Source organism: Notolabrus celidotus, chromosome 4 (assembly GCF_009762535.1).
Source record: "Notolabrus celidotus isolate fNotCel1 chromosome 4, fNotCel1.pri, whole genome shotgun sequence".
NCBI lineage: Eukaryota > Metazoa > Chordata > Actinopteri > Labriformes > Labridae > Notolabrus > Notolabrus celidotus.
The window spans coordinates 33,900,590-33,919,255 of record NC_048275.1 but is presented as its reverse complement, the minus strand read 5'-3'; the positions used below and the strand labels follow the sequence as shown (position 1 = coordinate 33,919,255).

The 18,666-nt window shown below is 41.7% G+C and overlaps 1 protein-coding gene across 1 annotated transcript in view; it reads left to right on the top strand.

Annotated features, from left to right (window-relative positions):
- The window catches only part of ttc27 (tetratricopeptide repeat domain 27), a 118,047-nt gene that overhangs the window by 54,179 nt on the left and 45,202 nt on the right, over positions 1–18,666 (top strand). Inside the window, exons 8-10 of the mRNA XM_034681934.1 lie at positions 979–1,091; positions 8,307–8,373; positions 17,955–18,068. Of these exons, the coding sequence (XP_034537825.1) occupies positions 979–1,091; positions 8,307–8,373; positions 17,955–18,068 (294 nt within the window). The remainder of the gene's footprint in view (positions 1–978; positions 1,092–8,306; positions 8,374–17,954; positions 18,069–18,666) is intronic.

The following is an 18,666-nucleotide window of genomic DNA, read 5'->3' as shown; positions in this document are numbered from 1 at the left end:
TTAAAATGTTAGCCTCTTTATTTGCTATAATCCACATTAAATTGAAAGTGACTTTAGACGAGGTGAACAGGACATCTGCAGGAATATTTATTCTGTCCTCCTTCTCTTTGACGTTGACTCACCTTTAAATATAAATGAGTCAAATGTCTCAACTCTGAACGTTGTTGCTGTTATCCACACCTTCTGGTTTCAGTGACTTTGTAGAGATCAGCAGCTTAGAGATGCTCTCTCCAGCTCTGCCACGGTTGTCTGGATCACAGGATAGGATGTTGATCCACTTTCCCTCTCAGAGATGGTTGGGTTCAGTAGCTCCTCAGGTTGCTCTCACAGCTGTGCTCGCTAACTGTCATTATTTCCCCACTTTCAAGACCAGCCTGAGACCACACTAAGGTTTTTACCACAGTGTCAACAGGCAGAGGGGGAATGTGGACTGATTTGATATGCGAGTGGAATCAGGTTATCCCTGGATTCACTTTTGCTGTTGAGGATTAATCACCATTGTTACAGGGCTTTGACCATAATTTGAAGGATCATTTTTGGACATTTTTTAAACCAACCTTATGGAGCTTATTGTTATGTTGAATAAGAAAAACATCAATTGGCAGAACGATGATCTCGTATGCTTACAATTTATAGCCTTAAAAAATGACTCTCAATATGTCGGTTCAAAATACCCTACAAAGAGCTACACAGTAATGATGCTTGTCATGAACACCTCTGGGTGATTCCACTGCTGCAGCGTCACTTATAATTTGTGTTGTGGTTTAAAGTATACCAGCTGTGCCTCACAAATATCTGCTCACATTTCTGAGCTGGTTTTGGACCAGAGTGGCTGCAGCTTTCTCAGAAAACGAAATGCTGCCACATGACAAATCTAAATAGCATCAGAGGATGTTCCAGCTCTAGCTCTTAGTAGTGTTCATGTGCTGTGTGTTTTTGACTGCAGAATACTGACTCTGTGTGTTTTCTTGTCTCCAGGACTGCAGTCTGGGTGATGACACCGTGCTGGATAAGATCAACTTGGCAGAGCCAGACCAGTACGAGCTGCCTGACCTCAGCGGTGAAGAGCAGGCTGTCATCCTCGGACTCTGGTGAGTCCTCTACCTCTGAAAATGGGACTGTTTCTGCAGCTCACAGATACACGTTCATCACTGCTAAAAAAAAAAAAACCAAAATAGAGAAAAAGTTATAATTAAACCAAGGAGGGTACGATACCAGGCTAATCTGTCAGGAGTATAATCTGAACTCATTTCAGTCTCTCCTGAAGCACCTCTCACGGGTGGTGTGCTGTACATTTCAAAACCGCTGCCCTAGGCTGAAATCAATAAAAAGGCTTGTAAGCCTTTTGCTCTCTTTATTTTGCGCTAATGTTTTGCAAAGTCTTCGATAAATACAACTTCAGATTTAATCCATGTATCAGCGGTGTGCTGTTGTCTGTGCTTCTGGCTGACCTGCCGCAACATTCCCAAAGGGTTCCCAAAGCTCAACAGAGAATGGTCATAGTCTCATCTCAGTGTGTTTCAGTGGGAAAGCAGGTTTATGATGGTCAGTTGTGTTTTTCAGAGCTGTAAGCTTGTTATGAAATCTGCATATTCAGCAATGATTTTCTCTGAAGTTATTTCTGAGTCAGAAGCTTTATAAAGGTCCGTCGGTAAGTAGAGTCTGGAGGAAGGTGTCAGCACTCCTCTCCCTCCCTATGCTGTGTTTCTGCAGACCTCATTTCTCACTTTGTAACCTTTGCCTTCCCTCTGGATTCACGCTTCACCTCTGCTAAATTGTGAAGGTGTTTGTAGCCATGGTTTTCCTCCAGAAAAAGGGTGAAGAGACGACATTCACACATTCAACACAATATAAAAAGCATTTAGCTTCCCGGCTGGTCTGTGATTAATTCCCATGCTGCTGCTGGGAGGGGAAGGGTCAGGTGAGGGTCAATGGAGCAGTTAGTGAGATTGCTGGGAGATGATTGATGAGCAGCAGCTCTGTCTACATTAACTTTAGATCTGCACACCTGCCCGCCGCTCTAATACAACATCACAGTCTCATAGATCTTGACGTCTACGAGAGAATAAGAGACCAGATTTATGCAAACGAACCTGAAGGTTATGACTGGATCCATGGAAATGTATTCTATATTATAAATGATCTCACCCTGCTATTTATCTTAAGCTATGGACAAACATACACTCATGAACTGATAACTGCATTTCTATTGGCACAGCAAACACTGAGCCTGCACAGTGTGGACAGTATGGAATTAAATATGAATCATTTCCATGTATTTGTAATTTTGATAAAAGAAGAAGAAGTCTGTGTTCCAGCTGAGCCAGTCCTGCATAACAGACATGGATCAATAACAACCAAATATTAAAACTGTCTTTATGAGAAGCGCAGTGATGATTAGAAAGTAAACATTGTTTGTTTGTTTGCTGCAAAACCGCAGTGAAACGATCTGAGCCAACGTCTCTGCTTATTTTTGGTATATGAAGCGCTGCTAGTTAACTTTCTCTTCTGTAAGACATGTTTGACAGAAGAGTTCTCAGACTTTGTAGTTCTGTGTGCTGTGGTGCCGTGTAGCTCAGCAGGCGTCATACATACAAAGGCTACAGTCCTCTCCCACTGGTATTAATCAGGCTTGATTCCTGTTACTGACAGTTTTTGGTTCACACTGTCCCCACACTCTCTTTCCCTCTCTCTTAAACTGTCCTATAAATAAAAGCAAGAAGCTTAAAAATACTCTTTCAAAAAAATGTTCAGGCTTGACAGTCAAAAAGATAAAGATGAAGCCCAACAGAAGCAGAAACGAGTGTAACATTTGTGATAACAGCTGAGTTTAAAGTCTCTATTTAAGAAGTGTACACTCATTTATCTGAACACTGGTGCCAAATATCAAAAAACTTAAAAATATAACAAGGAAATCAGAAATCTGAGTCAAAGAAAGTCTACATCTTAAAATGGAAATTGTATTGAACTCTGAGGAACTGTTTTCATTACATTGTACAGATTCTGTGTAAAAGTGTAGAATCTGTGCATCACTTTTTAACCATCACTTTTTACAGTCCAAGTCCAGTTTCAATCTCTGAGGTCAGTGCCAAGTCCCAGACAAGTCTCTCATGGTTTCAGTATATACCAATAAAATAAATCTCCAAGCCAGCCAACCAACCAACCAACCAACCAGCCAGCCAACCAACCAACCAGCCAGCCAACCAACCAACCAACCAACCAACCAACCAACCAACCAACCAACCAACCAACCAACCAACCAACCAACCAACCAACCAACCAACCAACCAACCAACCAACCAACCAACCATATCTGAAGACTCTTCCCAAACAGAGCAGGTCTAGACCTATGATTAACAAAGACCCAACAACAAGACAGGATACAGAGAAGACTCAGTCAGATCTCATCTTAATCCACCATGAGCAGAGCACTTTGCAGCATTTAGCAAGTTACAGTGGCAAGGACAAACTTCCTTTAACAGGCAGAAACCTCCAGCAAGACCAGACTCATGTTAGACACACACATCTGCTGAGACGGAAGTCCAGGTCTAACATAACTTCATGTCTCACCACATGGTCAGTCTGAATCAAAATTTCTATTTAAATGATTGAAATTAGAAATTAATTGCTCTGGATCATCCCTGGTCATGACTGATAGGAGCCAGTGATGAAAGCAAACCCTCCCTCTATGTGAAAAACTTCAATAACGGCAGAGTAACCTTTCTTAGTCCTTTAATTTGGGATGTCCAGACAGAAAAGTTTTTATCTTCTCTAAAAAAACTATTGACATTAATGTTTGCTTGAAAATACAGTTTTGTGAGGTAAAAGTGACTTGATCTAAGAAGAACCTCACACACGTTCAGATTCTGCTGTATCTGAAAGGAAAAGGACCTTAAAAAAGTTTTGATGTCAGCTTTATTCACAAAGTACAGATGATACTGCAGTCAGTGCACAGGCTGGGTGAACATCGGCTCAAACAGGAGCTGAAGACGTCAATCAGACGGTTGATTGAAATCTGTGACAGTAATGCTAACGTAGGTGTAGACGAGGTTTTAGTGTAATGAGCTGACTTTAAGGGTCAGGAACAGTTCCAGTGTTTGAAGTAAGTGGACAATTTAGCAGACACACTGCGCCTTCAAGAATCTTAATCGCCTCTTCATTGTCAGTGCACTTTGTATTAACGAGAGAACGTCCCGGGATGTGATTACCTTTTATTAAATTTTTAGCCAAGGGCTGAAAAAGTTGAGGAGTCCCTAGTCAGGAGGATCAAGTTCTCCATGGTCCCTTTAACTCTAAGACTGTGACCTTGGCAAACGTGCATACATTTAAAAAGTACTTATTACACTCTATACTTGTCATGAACTTGTTGAAATGATTTAAACTTACACGTTTTATCAACCAACATGATTCAAAGTCTCATAAATCACCTGCTTCACCTGACACATGAACCCTTTAAACATTACAGTTGACCCCGGGTCCCTGAGACAAATGTTTGTCAAAACTGTCACAGCTCTAAACTGGATAACCGGAGCTTCAGATTCAGTTTTACACATTAAGAACTTTAATTCTCAAATAAGAATCCCTCAAATCAACTAATATGATCCGATTTAGCTCTCTACTTTAATCAAATTGTCAGATGGAGTATGAAAATGTAAAACCCTACTAAATCATGTAAACACCACAACAACCAGAAATAACAATCACAAGCATCTAAATCTTACATCTACAACCTCCACAACCTCGTTATTAACCAAAACGACTGCAAACACCACCATCAACACAACCACTGCACAAAAACACACACAACCAGAGAGAACCACCACTGATATCAAACAATTATACTAACTGTTTAAACTTTAATTCCTGACACAATTATAGGTCACTTTTGAAATAAACCCAAGGTATTTCTGTTCTGATGTAAAAGGTAACAGGTAACAGGTAAGGAATGTATCCCATTGCACGCTCATACCAAAATCTATGCTCTACTTATAGCCCTACAAATGGTCTCCAGAGTCCCCAAAGGCTTCACATGCAGATAGATGGGCAGTTAAAGCCATTACATCACTAAGGTTATCAAGTGGGTGTCTCCTTTTCATCAAGTTAGACCCACAACCACTTGAGGAGGCTCAACAGTTACCTCAGGTGTCCCAGAACCAACCACCTCCATGCAAGCTCTCACCTCCAGTCATACCCATATTCGGAAGGGAAAGAGCTGTATGTCTACCCCCATATATTTTCATAAAAGGCTAACTAAGCTGCAACCTCTGGTATTAAAATATGAATGATTATGTGGAAGTGTTAAAAACTGCAGTTCACCGAGTGGCCACTTGAGGCTGGCTGCAGATGCACCAAAAGCCACATACACACCCATTCAAAAAAGACGATCTTTACAGCAGAAATAAACATGTTTACAGCCTGGTACAAAAAACAGTTTAGGTCTGAATAGCTAATTTCTCTCTCAGCACACACTGTACAGGGGGTGAATTTTTTTAATTACTTGTTAGTTTTAATGAAATGAAACAAACAAGTTTTGCCTAACTTAGGGCGTGGCTGACTTGACTGACAGATGGGCACACTGTAGCTGTTAGCAAAGAAGCTAAAAGCCCGCCTCATCTTCACCTTCACCTTCGCCTCATGCTAGGTCAACTGAAATCTGCATTTCCAATATGGCAACCTGCTGATGATAGACTTCAAAACTCTGCTTCCGAAATGGGTGACATCGATTTATTATACAGTCTATGAAGAGACCAGAGGAATAGAGAGTGGGACAGAGCAAGTGTCTGTAAAGAGATGTAAAGCAGAGCCAGGGTGAGAAGCCTGTTTGGGTTCGAGCTCGACCCGCTGGGTTTGGCTGTTTGCTCTAAACAGCTTAATTAGTGTTTTTCCTCTGGAGCCCTCTCGCCTTACCTTGTGGATGTTTTCCATCTCCTTGTCGTTATTTTGGATCTCTTTGTATAAACTATAAACACTAACCAACAGATATTTTGGCCCTCGCCCAGAAATCCATTCATGTGTTTACTCTACTCGGTCTTTTCCTGCAAACCCTCCAGCACATAATCAACAAGTTCAGTGAAAACTAAAACACATGAAGCCAGGGACTCATGAGAAACACTGAGCAGCTTTTAATGTGAAGGAGCTGAAGAAATTAAAAACAGACTAATGGACTCAGTCTTATTTTACTAATGATGTGATAACTTCATTCTGTGAGCTCAGCCCTAAGTTTACAATTTGGCTGCAGGCGACTAAAGATTCCTTTGATTTGTGTCATCTGCTTGTGATGAAAAGAAAGGAACAACTGTACTGTGCTGCACTGTGGAGGCCGCTGAGTGTGAGCAGCACTCAAGTCCAAGACACATTTACTCCCTGGGGATAATCGTATCGTACCGTGTCGTATCGTACCGTGTCGTATCCACCGTGTCGTATCGTACCGTGTCGTATCGTACCGTGTCGTATCGTACCGTGTCGTATCGTACCGTGTCGTATCGTACCGTGTCGTATCGTACCATGTCGTATCGTACCGTGTCGTATCGTACCGTGTCGTATCCACCGTGTCGTATCGTACCGTGTCGTATCGTACCATGTCGTATCGTACCGTGTCGTATCGTACCGTCTCGTATCGTACCGTGATGTATCGTACCGTGTCGTATCGTGCCGTCTCGTATCGTACCGTGATGTATCGTACCATGTCGTATCGTGCCGTCTCGTATCGTACCGTGATGTATCGTGCCGTGTCGTATCGTACCGTGATGTATCGTACCGTCTCGTATCGTACCGTGATGTATCGTACCGTGTCGTATCGTGCCGTCTCGTATCGTACCGTGTCGTATCGTACCGTGATGTATCGTACCGTGTCGTATCGTACCGTCTCGTATCGTACCGTGTCGTATCGTACCGTGTCGTATCGTACCGTGTCGTATCGTACCGTGTCGTATCGTACCGTGTCGTATCGTATCGTACCGTGTCGTATCGTACCGTATCGTACCGTGTCGTATCGTACCGTGTCGTATCGTACCGTGTCGTATCGTACCGTGTCGTATCGTACCGTGTCGTATCGTACCGTGTCGTATCGTACCGTGTCGTATCGTGTCGTATCGTACCGTGTCGTATCGTGTCGTAACTTAACATATCATATCGTAACAAAACGTGATGCAACCTAATTTATCATATCGTATTGTATCTTGTCGTATAGTTTCTTGTCGTATCGTATCGTAATGTTACTTATCGTATTGTGTTGTATCGTATCGTAATGTTACTTATCGTATTGTTTTGTATCTTGTGGTATCGTATCGTGTCGCATTGTATCTTATCGTATCTTTTCACATATTAGGTGGACAGCTAATAAGAGACAGAATGAGTAGAGTGTAGAGAGTGGGGGATGACATGCAGCAAAGAGTCATGACCGGGAGTCGAACCAGTGACCGCAGGGACATGGTCTATACCCCCTGTACATGGGGCGTGCTCATTAACCGCTGGGCCAAACTGGCGCCACAACTATAAGTCTGTAAAGAGGAGTTTAATGGTTTGGTCGTGTCAGGATTCATCATGTGGAAGACGATAATCTACAAACACCCTTTGGTCCTCTTTGCAATGAATGCTGAGCTGACCGAGGGTCAGCTTGGTGTGCCAAGAGATACTCAGCAAACCTACAAAAATCTGCGGGTCTACCACACTCACAAACACACCCAAAGATTTACACCCCGTCAAATGGAAAGTAGCTTTCTCAAGCTGTCGCTGTGTTATTTATTTGTTATCTCCGTGCTGGACTCTGAGAGAGTGAATCCATCTTCCCAGCTGCACCTGTACGCCCCCTGTAGCCTCCTCTCATGCTTGTGTAGTCTCCATTGAAGGCTAGGTGGAGGATTTGAGTGTTGAGGGGTGATTGGTATGAAAGGACTTAGTTAACTTCTTGTATTCTATCAACCTGGCTGTATTTTAACAGTCTGCTTTTCCAAGAAATGGAAATCTCCCTGAAAGTCTAATCCTTTAGTCTGGAGAGGAGTCAACCTCCTGGAGCCAAAGCCTGACTCTCTGACAGCAGCTGCACTTAAACTTAACAGGATTTTCTCCAGCAATGATCCCACCAAAGCTTTTAGCATTTCATCTTGAAGCACTTTTGTTTTTTTTTAGAAATGAGCAGATAACGACACAGAGGCTGTCAGAGCTGAACTCTTTGTTTTATGCTGCTGTCTTCTACCTGCAACAGTAAAACGAGTGATTGTGCTCCATTTTGATGTGCTTGTATCATGTTATGACCTCAGCCTTGTTATGTGTTGTATATGTTTTTTACCATGACTTTTTTCTTACAGCACTGACTTCCAGAAGAATAACCCCGTCCATAAACTGACCGCAGAGGAGCTCCTGGCCTTCACATCTGTAAGCCTTTTTTTCAAACATCTTCTTTCACTCAATTTATTTATCTGTCATCAATACTTTTCCTTTTACCGCCTCCATTATTGAACACCAGGGCTACGCTGAAAGCTCCCTTTTAATGGTGTTTCTGCAGCGGACTGAAAAAACTCCATCCAAACACAAAGCGCTGTGCAGAAGTGATAAAATGAGTCACTTTCAGGAGAACTGTAAGAACGCTGAGCGGAGGAAAACAGAACCATAAATCCAAGCTGACAACGCCACATACTACCTCTCTGTTCTTATGAAAGTAGTAAGAACTTCCTGACAAGTTTAAAACTGCTCATCAGGTACTTTTTCTGTGCCACTGAAACCTTAGTTTTTCGGGCTACTTTTCTTTGAGCTACAAAGTCAGTGTATTTGTCCCTAGAATCAGACCTCTGTTCATTATCTATCTTAATAAAGCGACGGGAACTCTATCGTGTCAAAGTAAAGCATGTAAGTAATAACCTACAGAAGACCTGTCCTCTCAGATGAAGTTAAATTTGAGTTCCCGTCTACTTATCTAATTTTAAACGATAAGAACGCGAGGGGTCGTCTCAGTAATTTAAATATTTTAAACTATGATTATCAGCTGTCTTTTTTCAAGACTGTTTTTTTTTTTTTTTTTTCGAAAAAAAACTTTTTGAAGATCAATCATTTTAACAGAAAAACAATGTGGACACTGAAGACTCAACAACACTGTTCTGCTCATAAACATTCATTAACAATGAGATAATCACAAGGTTAATGTAGGACTCGTTCATGCATTCATGGTTACTGCATCATCAGTTAATGAAGAGAAAGTAAGAGATAATGTACGGTTAGCAGGTAGTTATGGGAATTAGAATCCCGACAGGGTGAGACAAGACCCTGATAGGAATCATACATTATCCTGCTCATTACTCGGCTACTAACTTAAGATACAAACACTTTGCCAGAAATCTTGGTCAAAGGATTATTTTATTGATTTAAAATGATTTATGACCCAACTTTGAACCCTGCTGCTGTCATCACCACCGCTCATGGTTTAACTTTCTTTGGAGGGATCGCTAACCTAAAGTTCCTCTCACCTGCTCTGCTCCTTGATCATACTGTTGGACAGGATTCAATATGAAAATGTTCGTAGCCTGCTGATTAAGCACGCTAACCGAAACTAGCGTTTTAGCCACATTGTTTTGATGCTAACAGAAGCTAACGGTTTGACCTCACCTTACGGTCTATGGTGTCAACAAGCAGAAGCTAAATGTGTCTGAACTCTTTCCTGTGGATTGATTTGACATGACGTGTGATCAGTTTGTCTCTGGTGTTGCTCATGTTAGTGAAAGTTAATAACCGTTGTCAAGGGGTTTTGACCAATCAGAATCAAGTGTTCAACACAGCCAGGTGATGTAAGAAAGCAGGGTAATAATTAATTGTTAATATCTCATATTAATTCATGTGTTGATTAACACAATGGTTTGATCTGCAGTGGTCCTCATGGTAAGTTAATGATGGTGCCTCACCAAGTAAAGTCACAACATGATGATATCTTTGTTAATCGTTAGTTAATGTTAAAGGAAGACAGATACTGGTTATGATTTCATGTAGAGACAATATGACAGGAATATATCTTAACACTATTTTAAGTGATCCACCCAACTGTTTATAGTCCCACCCTCACAAATCAAACTTCACTACAAATATTATAAGTTGGTGCCATAACTAGAAATCATACCCTTGTGAGAACAGCAAAGTGGGGATGCTACATTAAAGTTAAATCATATCTGGAAACAGCAAGGTGAACCAAAGCTGTAGGGCTAGGAGATAAATTGAAAATCCACCAAGACCAACAATCCGAACCTTTAACCAACGTGATCTTGCCCAAGTCTGTTTTTTCAACAGCATTTTTAAAAAATCTCTGAATACTTTCCCCACCATGTGCGTTCATGGACTGTCCCTTTTACAACTTGTACTGCAGGTATGGTCAAGTGACTCCACCTCATCCAGACTGCAATGTGGAAGCAACATGGAGGAGAACTTAAACACTGAGTCAACTGAGCGACTCTCAGCAGCTTGTACCAAAGACAAATTATGTGTCTGTTGTTCAGACAAATTTTGACTTTAGTGCATAAAACACAGAACAAACAAATCAAATGTAAACACAGTGGAAAAAAGGTTTCAGAGAACAAAGGTAAAACCACCAATCAGTTTCAACACATGAAAGCGCAATCGCATTACCGGATAGCTTTAATAGTGGAGAATATTTACGGTACAAACCTTGTCCAAGAACTATGAGGGCCAAAAACCTAAAACAAAATAATTGTGTATTAATCATAATCAAGGTCAAATGTTAATTTAATCATGATATTGATTTGAGGCCGTATCGCACGGTACTACAAAGCATAGAAGTCCAGTCCATGTGCACCCCCCTCTTTACCTGCTTTAACAAACTATGAGTCAGTGTTGTTGCAGCAGCTGTTCGATACCTGCAGCGTGCGCAGCATCCAGAGGGTGAACCTGCTAGCCTCAGGCGAAGGTGAGAGTGAGGATACCTCATTACTTCCCTGATCCACACACTTATTATCACACGCATGTACCACATAAGAGAGCAGGGCGGGGCTCACTCTGACACAGCTGTCCTTTCCCGTCACTCTGTCTTGGAAACATGAACTCAAATTGCTAAACATTGTAAGACAAGCCATGCTCCCTTTTCTCAGCAGCTTTGAGCTTGTTTGGAGACGCTCCCCTGCTCCAGAGACGTAATAGAGCAGTAATGGGATAGCTCACTTGGCCGATTCAGTGGCACTCCTCTGAAAGAGCTGTGACGGTCCATGCTAATGAAAGTGCTCTGCAAGCAGGAATTTAACAGGACAGGAAATTAAAAGAAAAAAAAAGATCCTCCTGAGGCTTACCGAGGGGCTGATATTGTCTTGTGCCTTAACTTTCTGCTGCTGCTGGAAAAAATGTCCCTTTCTAAAGAATGTAAACAAATTCTGGCTTCATCAGATGCAGAGCAGGAAGGTTTTTTATTTGCCTTCATACATTCACTAAAAAAATGCATCTACATATTTTAAGAAAATACTCTGTTTTTTAATTTCTGTTTACCTCTCAGTGAATTCTGCTCATCATGACATAAAGACTTGATGACAATAACACGACGCTGCTGCCTCCTTGAGATTTGATAACGTAGGCATTAGACAAGACCAGACATGCTGGGATGCAGAGGTAGAAGTGCACTGTCTGACATTTCCATACACATGACTCTGCTCAGAGGTCTTTAGACTGCAGGAATGCATGCATACACTGTCACGGTGGTGCCCAGGTGGTGGGTGTGTTTGATAGAACACTACACAGTAAAGGATGCAATCAAGATTAGAGTCTTTATAGTGACTGTGCTAAACATTCACACTGTGTAGTATCTCTATGAGCTGTTTGATGCAGAATGAGATCCAAGAAGTTTTAACAAACAGGACAAATCAGACAAAAATAGAGAGATCAAAACATAAGAGACCTGCTGTGAAAATATGTTCCTCTCTGGTTCACCTGTTCAAAGTTTGTGTTAGCATAAAATGAGCTCAACTTCCCCCTACTTCCAAATACTGTATTCTCATTTAGGTGTTGTGTTTACAGAAAAGAACAAGATAACAAAAAGATATGGTAATTTTAAGACCATGTTAATGCAAAGAGAAATAATGGTTCATGTTAATTGAAAAAAACAACAGTGCACAAATATTTTAATTTTGAAGAGTTCAGAAACTGATATTTGCAAGATTAACCCAGATTATTGATTATAACTTTCTTATTACCTGGCTTTGTTTAATACTTGATTCTGAGTCTGATTGGTTATTGATTCTGAATAGCAGAAGCAAAGTGAGAGACAACCTGATCACACACTTCATGCATGTCAAATCAGTCCATGGAAAGGATTTCACCTCTTCCAGTTGACAGTGTGACAAACATGCTACTTTCTGGTAGCTTCGGTGGACAACATGGAGGACATTTTTGATATTGCTCATTTATTCTGACTGATTAATGGAGGACAGCAGCAGAGCAAAGAAGATGACTGACAAAGAAACAGTGAGGGGTGTTAAAAAGCACCGTGGGCTGAGTGAAAGAGACATCGAGCAAATTGAAGAAAACAGACATGAAGCAAACACAAACTGTAACACGATACGAGAGTTGGCAGAGTTACAGGACTGGATAAGTGAGAAGAAGTTTCCAAAAGAAAAGATTTTGATGTTTTTTAATACTTAAATAACTAAAACCATCTTATGATCAATACTTAGTGTCAACTTGTTTGTATATTTAGTAAGTAGCTGTGTAATAAGCATGATAATGTTTAGTTTGCTGGCTTCCCCTCTGGGTCTCTTTATCATAACCACTGACTAACCATACATTATCCCTGACCAACATCTCTGCATTAGCTTTCACATTGCTGTTGGGGCATTATGCCACATTTTACAAAAAAGTTCAATCAGTTCAGTTTTATTTGATGGCTGCATGTCACTTACTCCCTCTCTCTTTGTCAGTGATGAACCTCTGAACTGTTGATCAGTTACACCTCTCAGTGCCTCTCTCTGTGGTTCAGAGGCTAATATTAAAAATCGTACGAATGAATCTCACCCAACTGTTGCTCTGAGTTTAAGTCAAAGTCGCTGTGTCCTGAACCTTTGCCAGACTTTAATTTCTGTGTCCTGGATCCTGGTCAGCTCGTCCACATACTTCTCTAATCGTCCTCCATATTTCAGCCGATGGTGCTGTCCCAATGGAAACGAGCTGTTTGTGGGCAGAAATGGTATTCAGCCTGTTTCACGCTCATCACTTTCTCAGAAGTTGGACTGTGGTTATCCATCCATTCATCCACCCAGCTGTGAGCTCAGTTTGAACAATGAGCTGGCAGCATATGTTGTCACTGTGTGGGATGGGAAAGCTGCAGGCAGCTGCTGGCTCTGTGAGCAGGCATCTTCCCAGCCTACATGTAGATCCAGGAATCTGCAGGCTGGTTAGATGGTTGTCACATGTCTGGCTGTCTTCATCGATGGCCTGTGACGATCCCACCTCCAGACAATCTGTCTGCATCCTTTGACATCTCCTGCTGGTATCACTGAATACCACCACCAAACATCAGGTCACATGTTAGCGAGACAGGGTCAGGTTGGGTTCTCCAAAGAGCCTAAAAGTTTCAAATAAGTTTAAACTCTGGAGTCAACAGAAGCTGCTACAACAGAAATCTCTTCCAGATGAATTTTCACTTGCTGTATCATCAACCTAACTACATCTGATGTTTCCTGAGTTCCTGACTTTGTGCTTTGAGCTGCTGTGACAAGGCATTAAGAATAGTAGAGACAACACTTGGCCTCGTCCACCAACATCTGAAGGTTTCTCTCCAATTCGTTGCGAACAGTCTACACTAAAGACAAAATTACAGACTGATACTTCCAGAGCCGGAGCAATGATGAACAACCTTTGTGTGCGTGATCTGTCTCGTCAGGTTAATCTTGATAAACATAACATGTTGTTGCACAAGAATACACCACGGTGGGACTTCATTTGCCCTGAGATCCTGCAGGACCTTATGAAGATCGCTCTCATGTGTCAGATATTACCTGAGCTTTCCTTGTAAGTCTTTTTGACCACAGTATTTATTGATTTAATTCATAAGAGGCATGGTCTATATAATCTTTGAACCTATACATTTAACTGAAACAGACTGAGTCGTCCTCCAAAGAAAAAACCTGGCAGCCACAGAGTTGTGGCCTCTCTACAGATCTCCCTTCAGAGATGGAATCAGTGGATTTTGGCAGATTGCTGAGGGTTCAGTCGGAGAAAACAGAAGGCTGATATAAAACTGATCCTCACACCACATTCAGTCGCACTGAGAGGATTTAGTGATCACACCTTTGTCCAGGTCCCTCCTTGATACCGTTAAGCACAGGCTGAACCTTACAGGTCTTATCTGATTGATTGACTGTCTGATCTCTCTACAGCATGGCTGCTTCATAAATCAGGCTGGAGCTAAAGGGACACGACTGTTTTGAAAGGAAAATATTGATTTTAGAAATCCCTAATCAAAGAGGAAAACTCTGAGGGTTCATCAATCGCCAGTTTCTGTTTCTCCTCTGTCATGAATCTGTTTTCAGTCCATCTCACTGCTGCTGTCCTTTATTGTATGAACACATCAGGATTCTTGATGGCTTTACTGTTTTTATTTTTATAAGTTTAATTCCAGGACCAAGTTATTGGAAAGTTGTACTCTGGATTGGAACAATTCATATGTTGGAATGGGCTTCTTTTGCAATCCAGGATCAGGTGATCAAGCTGACTTGTGTCCCGATTTAAAAAATGAATCATGATGGAATCAACCTTTTCCACATTTGGATTTACCCTGGATGCAGATTTCTCTTAAGCAGGCCTTGCACTGCACATTGTGTGCAGAGGGGGCACCAAAATCAACCCAAACTGAAATATCCTGACAGTTAAATCAAGTATTTTATGTTTGATGTTAACATTTAATTGGTGAAACTTGTTCTGGGGAAACAACATTCAGAGTCTGCTTTATCCACTTTGTCACTGAAGTGATTCAGCAACTCATGAAGAAAATAAAAAAGGCTTTTGTATGAACATCATTGTTAAACTGTTGATCCAGCCCAGTGGTGTACTCACTGTTTGAAGGGCAGGGTGAGAAAAAAAGGGCATCTCCACAGTTTAGGGTTATTTTAAATGTATTGATGCAGTGGTAACAAGGGGGGCAGTCAAAATTTGAGCATCTAACACTTAATCCCCTGCAGTGTAATGAATATTTTTGTGTAGAATTGAAAAAGGAAAACACAAAACTATTGACATATTTCTATATTATTTACAAAAGTAACTTCAAGTTCATGCAGGCGGCACTTTGCCATGTGTTTTCCAATGAAAGGGTTCCTGAGAATGCAATTTGTAATGTTTTATCTAAGCCAAGAGAGCACTTTAGCACAGTTTCTCCCCCGCTGAGTACAACACTGATCCAGCCTAAATCCAGCCTTCTGCTGGGACCAGGATCATCCTCATGTTTTGAATCAAAGTTCTCGTTCCTATTTGAACTGGAGGATTCCCTGGTCCATACAATTATATAATCTGTATTTCTTTTGATTAGTTTTAGATTTTATTCTATCCATTCGCTTCAATGTGATCACCAATAGGGCATCATGTATAGTGAGCGGCTGGTTGTACAAAACCCCAACAGGGTAAGGGAAGACAACTACATAAAGTCTTCTTCTCGTAACTTTTCTCTTTGCATTCTTTTCTCACTCAGACGGTCCTCTAACTCTGTCCAATCAAAGCCCATCCTGTGCTGCAGTTGGTGTTCACTTTGTGTCTGTGTGCTTCAATTTGGTTGATTTCTTTCACTCCGCTCTGTGTTTAAACATCCCTCTCTAGTTTCTGCACGATTTTCTTTCTCTCTTCTCCCTCTCTTCTTCTTCTCTCTGCTGGTGACTGGTCAGACTTTAACCACAAATCTAAAGTTTTCTAAATAAATAGAGAGTAACCTGGTGTCACTCTAGATATTCAGAATTAATAGCTTAAGTTTTGGTTGGTAGTAACTCTGCAGGTTGTTTTCACACACCAAAGGAGAGAAACTTCTTCTCCATCTCTCATGGCATTGGATCAGCACTTAATGCTCCTCTGTGTAAACAGTGTGATGAAAAGTGTTGAGCATGCCTTATCATCGGGGTTAAACTGCTCAGTGATTGATGTTGCTGCAGAAACGAGCGAGTAATTATGATAATTCACTGTTTCACTAAAGACTCCAGCAAGACTCGCCGAGCAGCCACAAACATCATTAGAGTTTGTTCAGCTCACCTAAAACCATGCATCACCATCACTGCATATTTTCATCCTCATTAATAAACTGTAGGAGAAAATCACTGCTGTGATTAAGGATGAGTAAAAACATGAGCTGAAGTATCTTCTCTCTGCACATCAGCTGGAAAACCATCAACAGTTTCAAGTGTTGTCAATCCTACCAGGTTGTGTTTTTGTGAATCCGTAGTTCCTCACTGTTTTCTCTGTGTTACATCGTTTTTCTTTTCCATCTTTAGAGAGAGAGAGAACACTGTAGTTTGAGTTGATGTTCAGGTTGTTATAGTTGAAATGTTCTTTTCTCCTTCTGTAAAATGAACCAAAAAGATACTGATGTGACTCAAAGTCAATATTGTTGGCCTGATTTCTCTTGTTCCTCTGGATCTCTGCTGCGGTGGACGTGCCAGACTCCAGCTGCTACAACTAACTACTATCTGTCTCACCACTATCATCTCTCTCTCTCTTTTCATCTCCCTCAATCCTGCTCTCCAACTAGGTTTCAGCAGATGTCTGTCTAACATGAGTCTGGTCCTGCTGGAGGTTTCTGCCTGTTAAAGGAAGTTTGTCCTTGCCACTGTAAAGGCTGATTTATACTTCTGCGTCGAATCGACGGCGTAACCTACGCCGTAGGTCCGCGTAGCTCCCGTACCTACGCAGAGGCCTACGCACGTAGCTGACGTGCACCTCCTCCAAAATGTAACTACGCGTAGAGCCGACGCAGACCGCAAGCTCTGTGATTGGTCCGCTCGACGGCTTTGTCTTTCCCGCATTCACAGCACTTCCGGGGTCCCGGACATCGGCCACACATCGGCCGTGTATTTCATCTCCTCCTCTCTATTCTTCATGTTATCATGTCTGTATGATAAACAGCAACATGTATCAACTGTAGATTAACATAACACGCCCTGAATCGATGTGGAAAAGTAAACAGAGATCGTAGCGGGACCGGAAGCAGGCGACCGGCTATCAGAGAGACCGCACTGCCCTCAGGCGTTTCGGCGGAGAATTGCTGCGCGACACAGACACACCAACGCAGAAGTATGAGGGGCTCATGTCCGCGTCAGCCCCTGCTGCGTAGGGCGACGCAGAAGTATAAATCAGCCTTAACTTGCTAAATGCTGCAAAGTGCTCTGCTCATGGTGGATTAAGATGAGATCAGACTGAGTCCTGTCTGTAAGGTGGGACTGGATCTGATCCTGTCTTGATGTTGGGTCTTTGTTAATAATAGAACATAGAGTACAGTCTAGATCTGCTCTGTTTGGAAAGAGTCTTCAGATAACATTTGTTGTGATGTTGTGACACACTGTTCCATGTTTTCTGTAGCCATAAAGCATGACTTACTTCTTTTTGATTTTCAACAAGTTGCTCTTGTTAGCTTATTATGGGGAGGAAGGTTTGTTATATTGATCAACTCCACGATAAACTGGTAAGAAGTGTCCCCTCTCCATTCAGCTCATCATCTGTGTGCAGACAGTTTGAGCTCTGCTAGGAGGAGAGTGCACAACGCAGCAGAGAGTGGAAATGCTGACAGCTCATCTCCATGGGGGGACGCAAAACAAGAGCAAACTGCACAGCATGGGCTTGTTTGATTGGACAGTTACTCCTTGGTGCTATTAGCAGCTGCAGTCTCTTCTTTGTGTATTCACTCCTCTGTGTTTTGTGATAACATTTTCATGATTTAACCTCTTTGATGATTTAATGTGAACTTAAAGAGTATTTAACAGTTTTTTTCTCCTGTTTTCCTGCAGTGCATTCTGTCTCAGACGAAGTTCTGGGCTGTTGAAGTCGCAGCTCTCTGCCTCAGGACCAAACTGGAGAAAGGAAAGACTCGGTGTGTTGAGAGAGCCATGATGCAAACACAGGTAAGAAGATATGTGGGGGGTATTATTCAGTATTAAGTCAAAGCAGCCTTTTTTATTCACATGACTGTCTATTATCCAACTCCAGAGTCATATTCATCAATGACACTGGAGAAATAAACACATCAGGCTTTATGCTAATCAGTCCCAGAGTGCGGTTAGTCACTGCAAGCTCAAGTGTTATTGATGATGCATGTGCTGTTAAATGTAAATTATTTCATGAGTAATTTGTGTGGATGTTTGAGCTCTCACTTTAAATAACCACACTACCATTAAACCTACGCTCGTCTCTGCTCGCAGTGCCTGAGTTATTGAGTAACCTTGTTTTCTCTTTCCAAACAACCCTGAGCACAAACAGAAGCATTAATCCACCACTGCTCTAAAAGTAGCTCTGGATGTTTATCAATAACAGCCTTAATAGAGTGAATGCAGACGTCTTCATGGGTTGTGAAAGAGCTGTAGAGTGAGTCATAAGACTCAAACACCTGCTGGGAGACGACAGTGACTGTGCTTATGCTGACAGGAAATATGAAATATGAATTGTTTGTCTTTTTTTACTCTGAACAGCTCAGGCTGGAGGCTGAGTGCTGTGGCAGAGAAT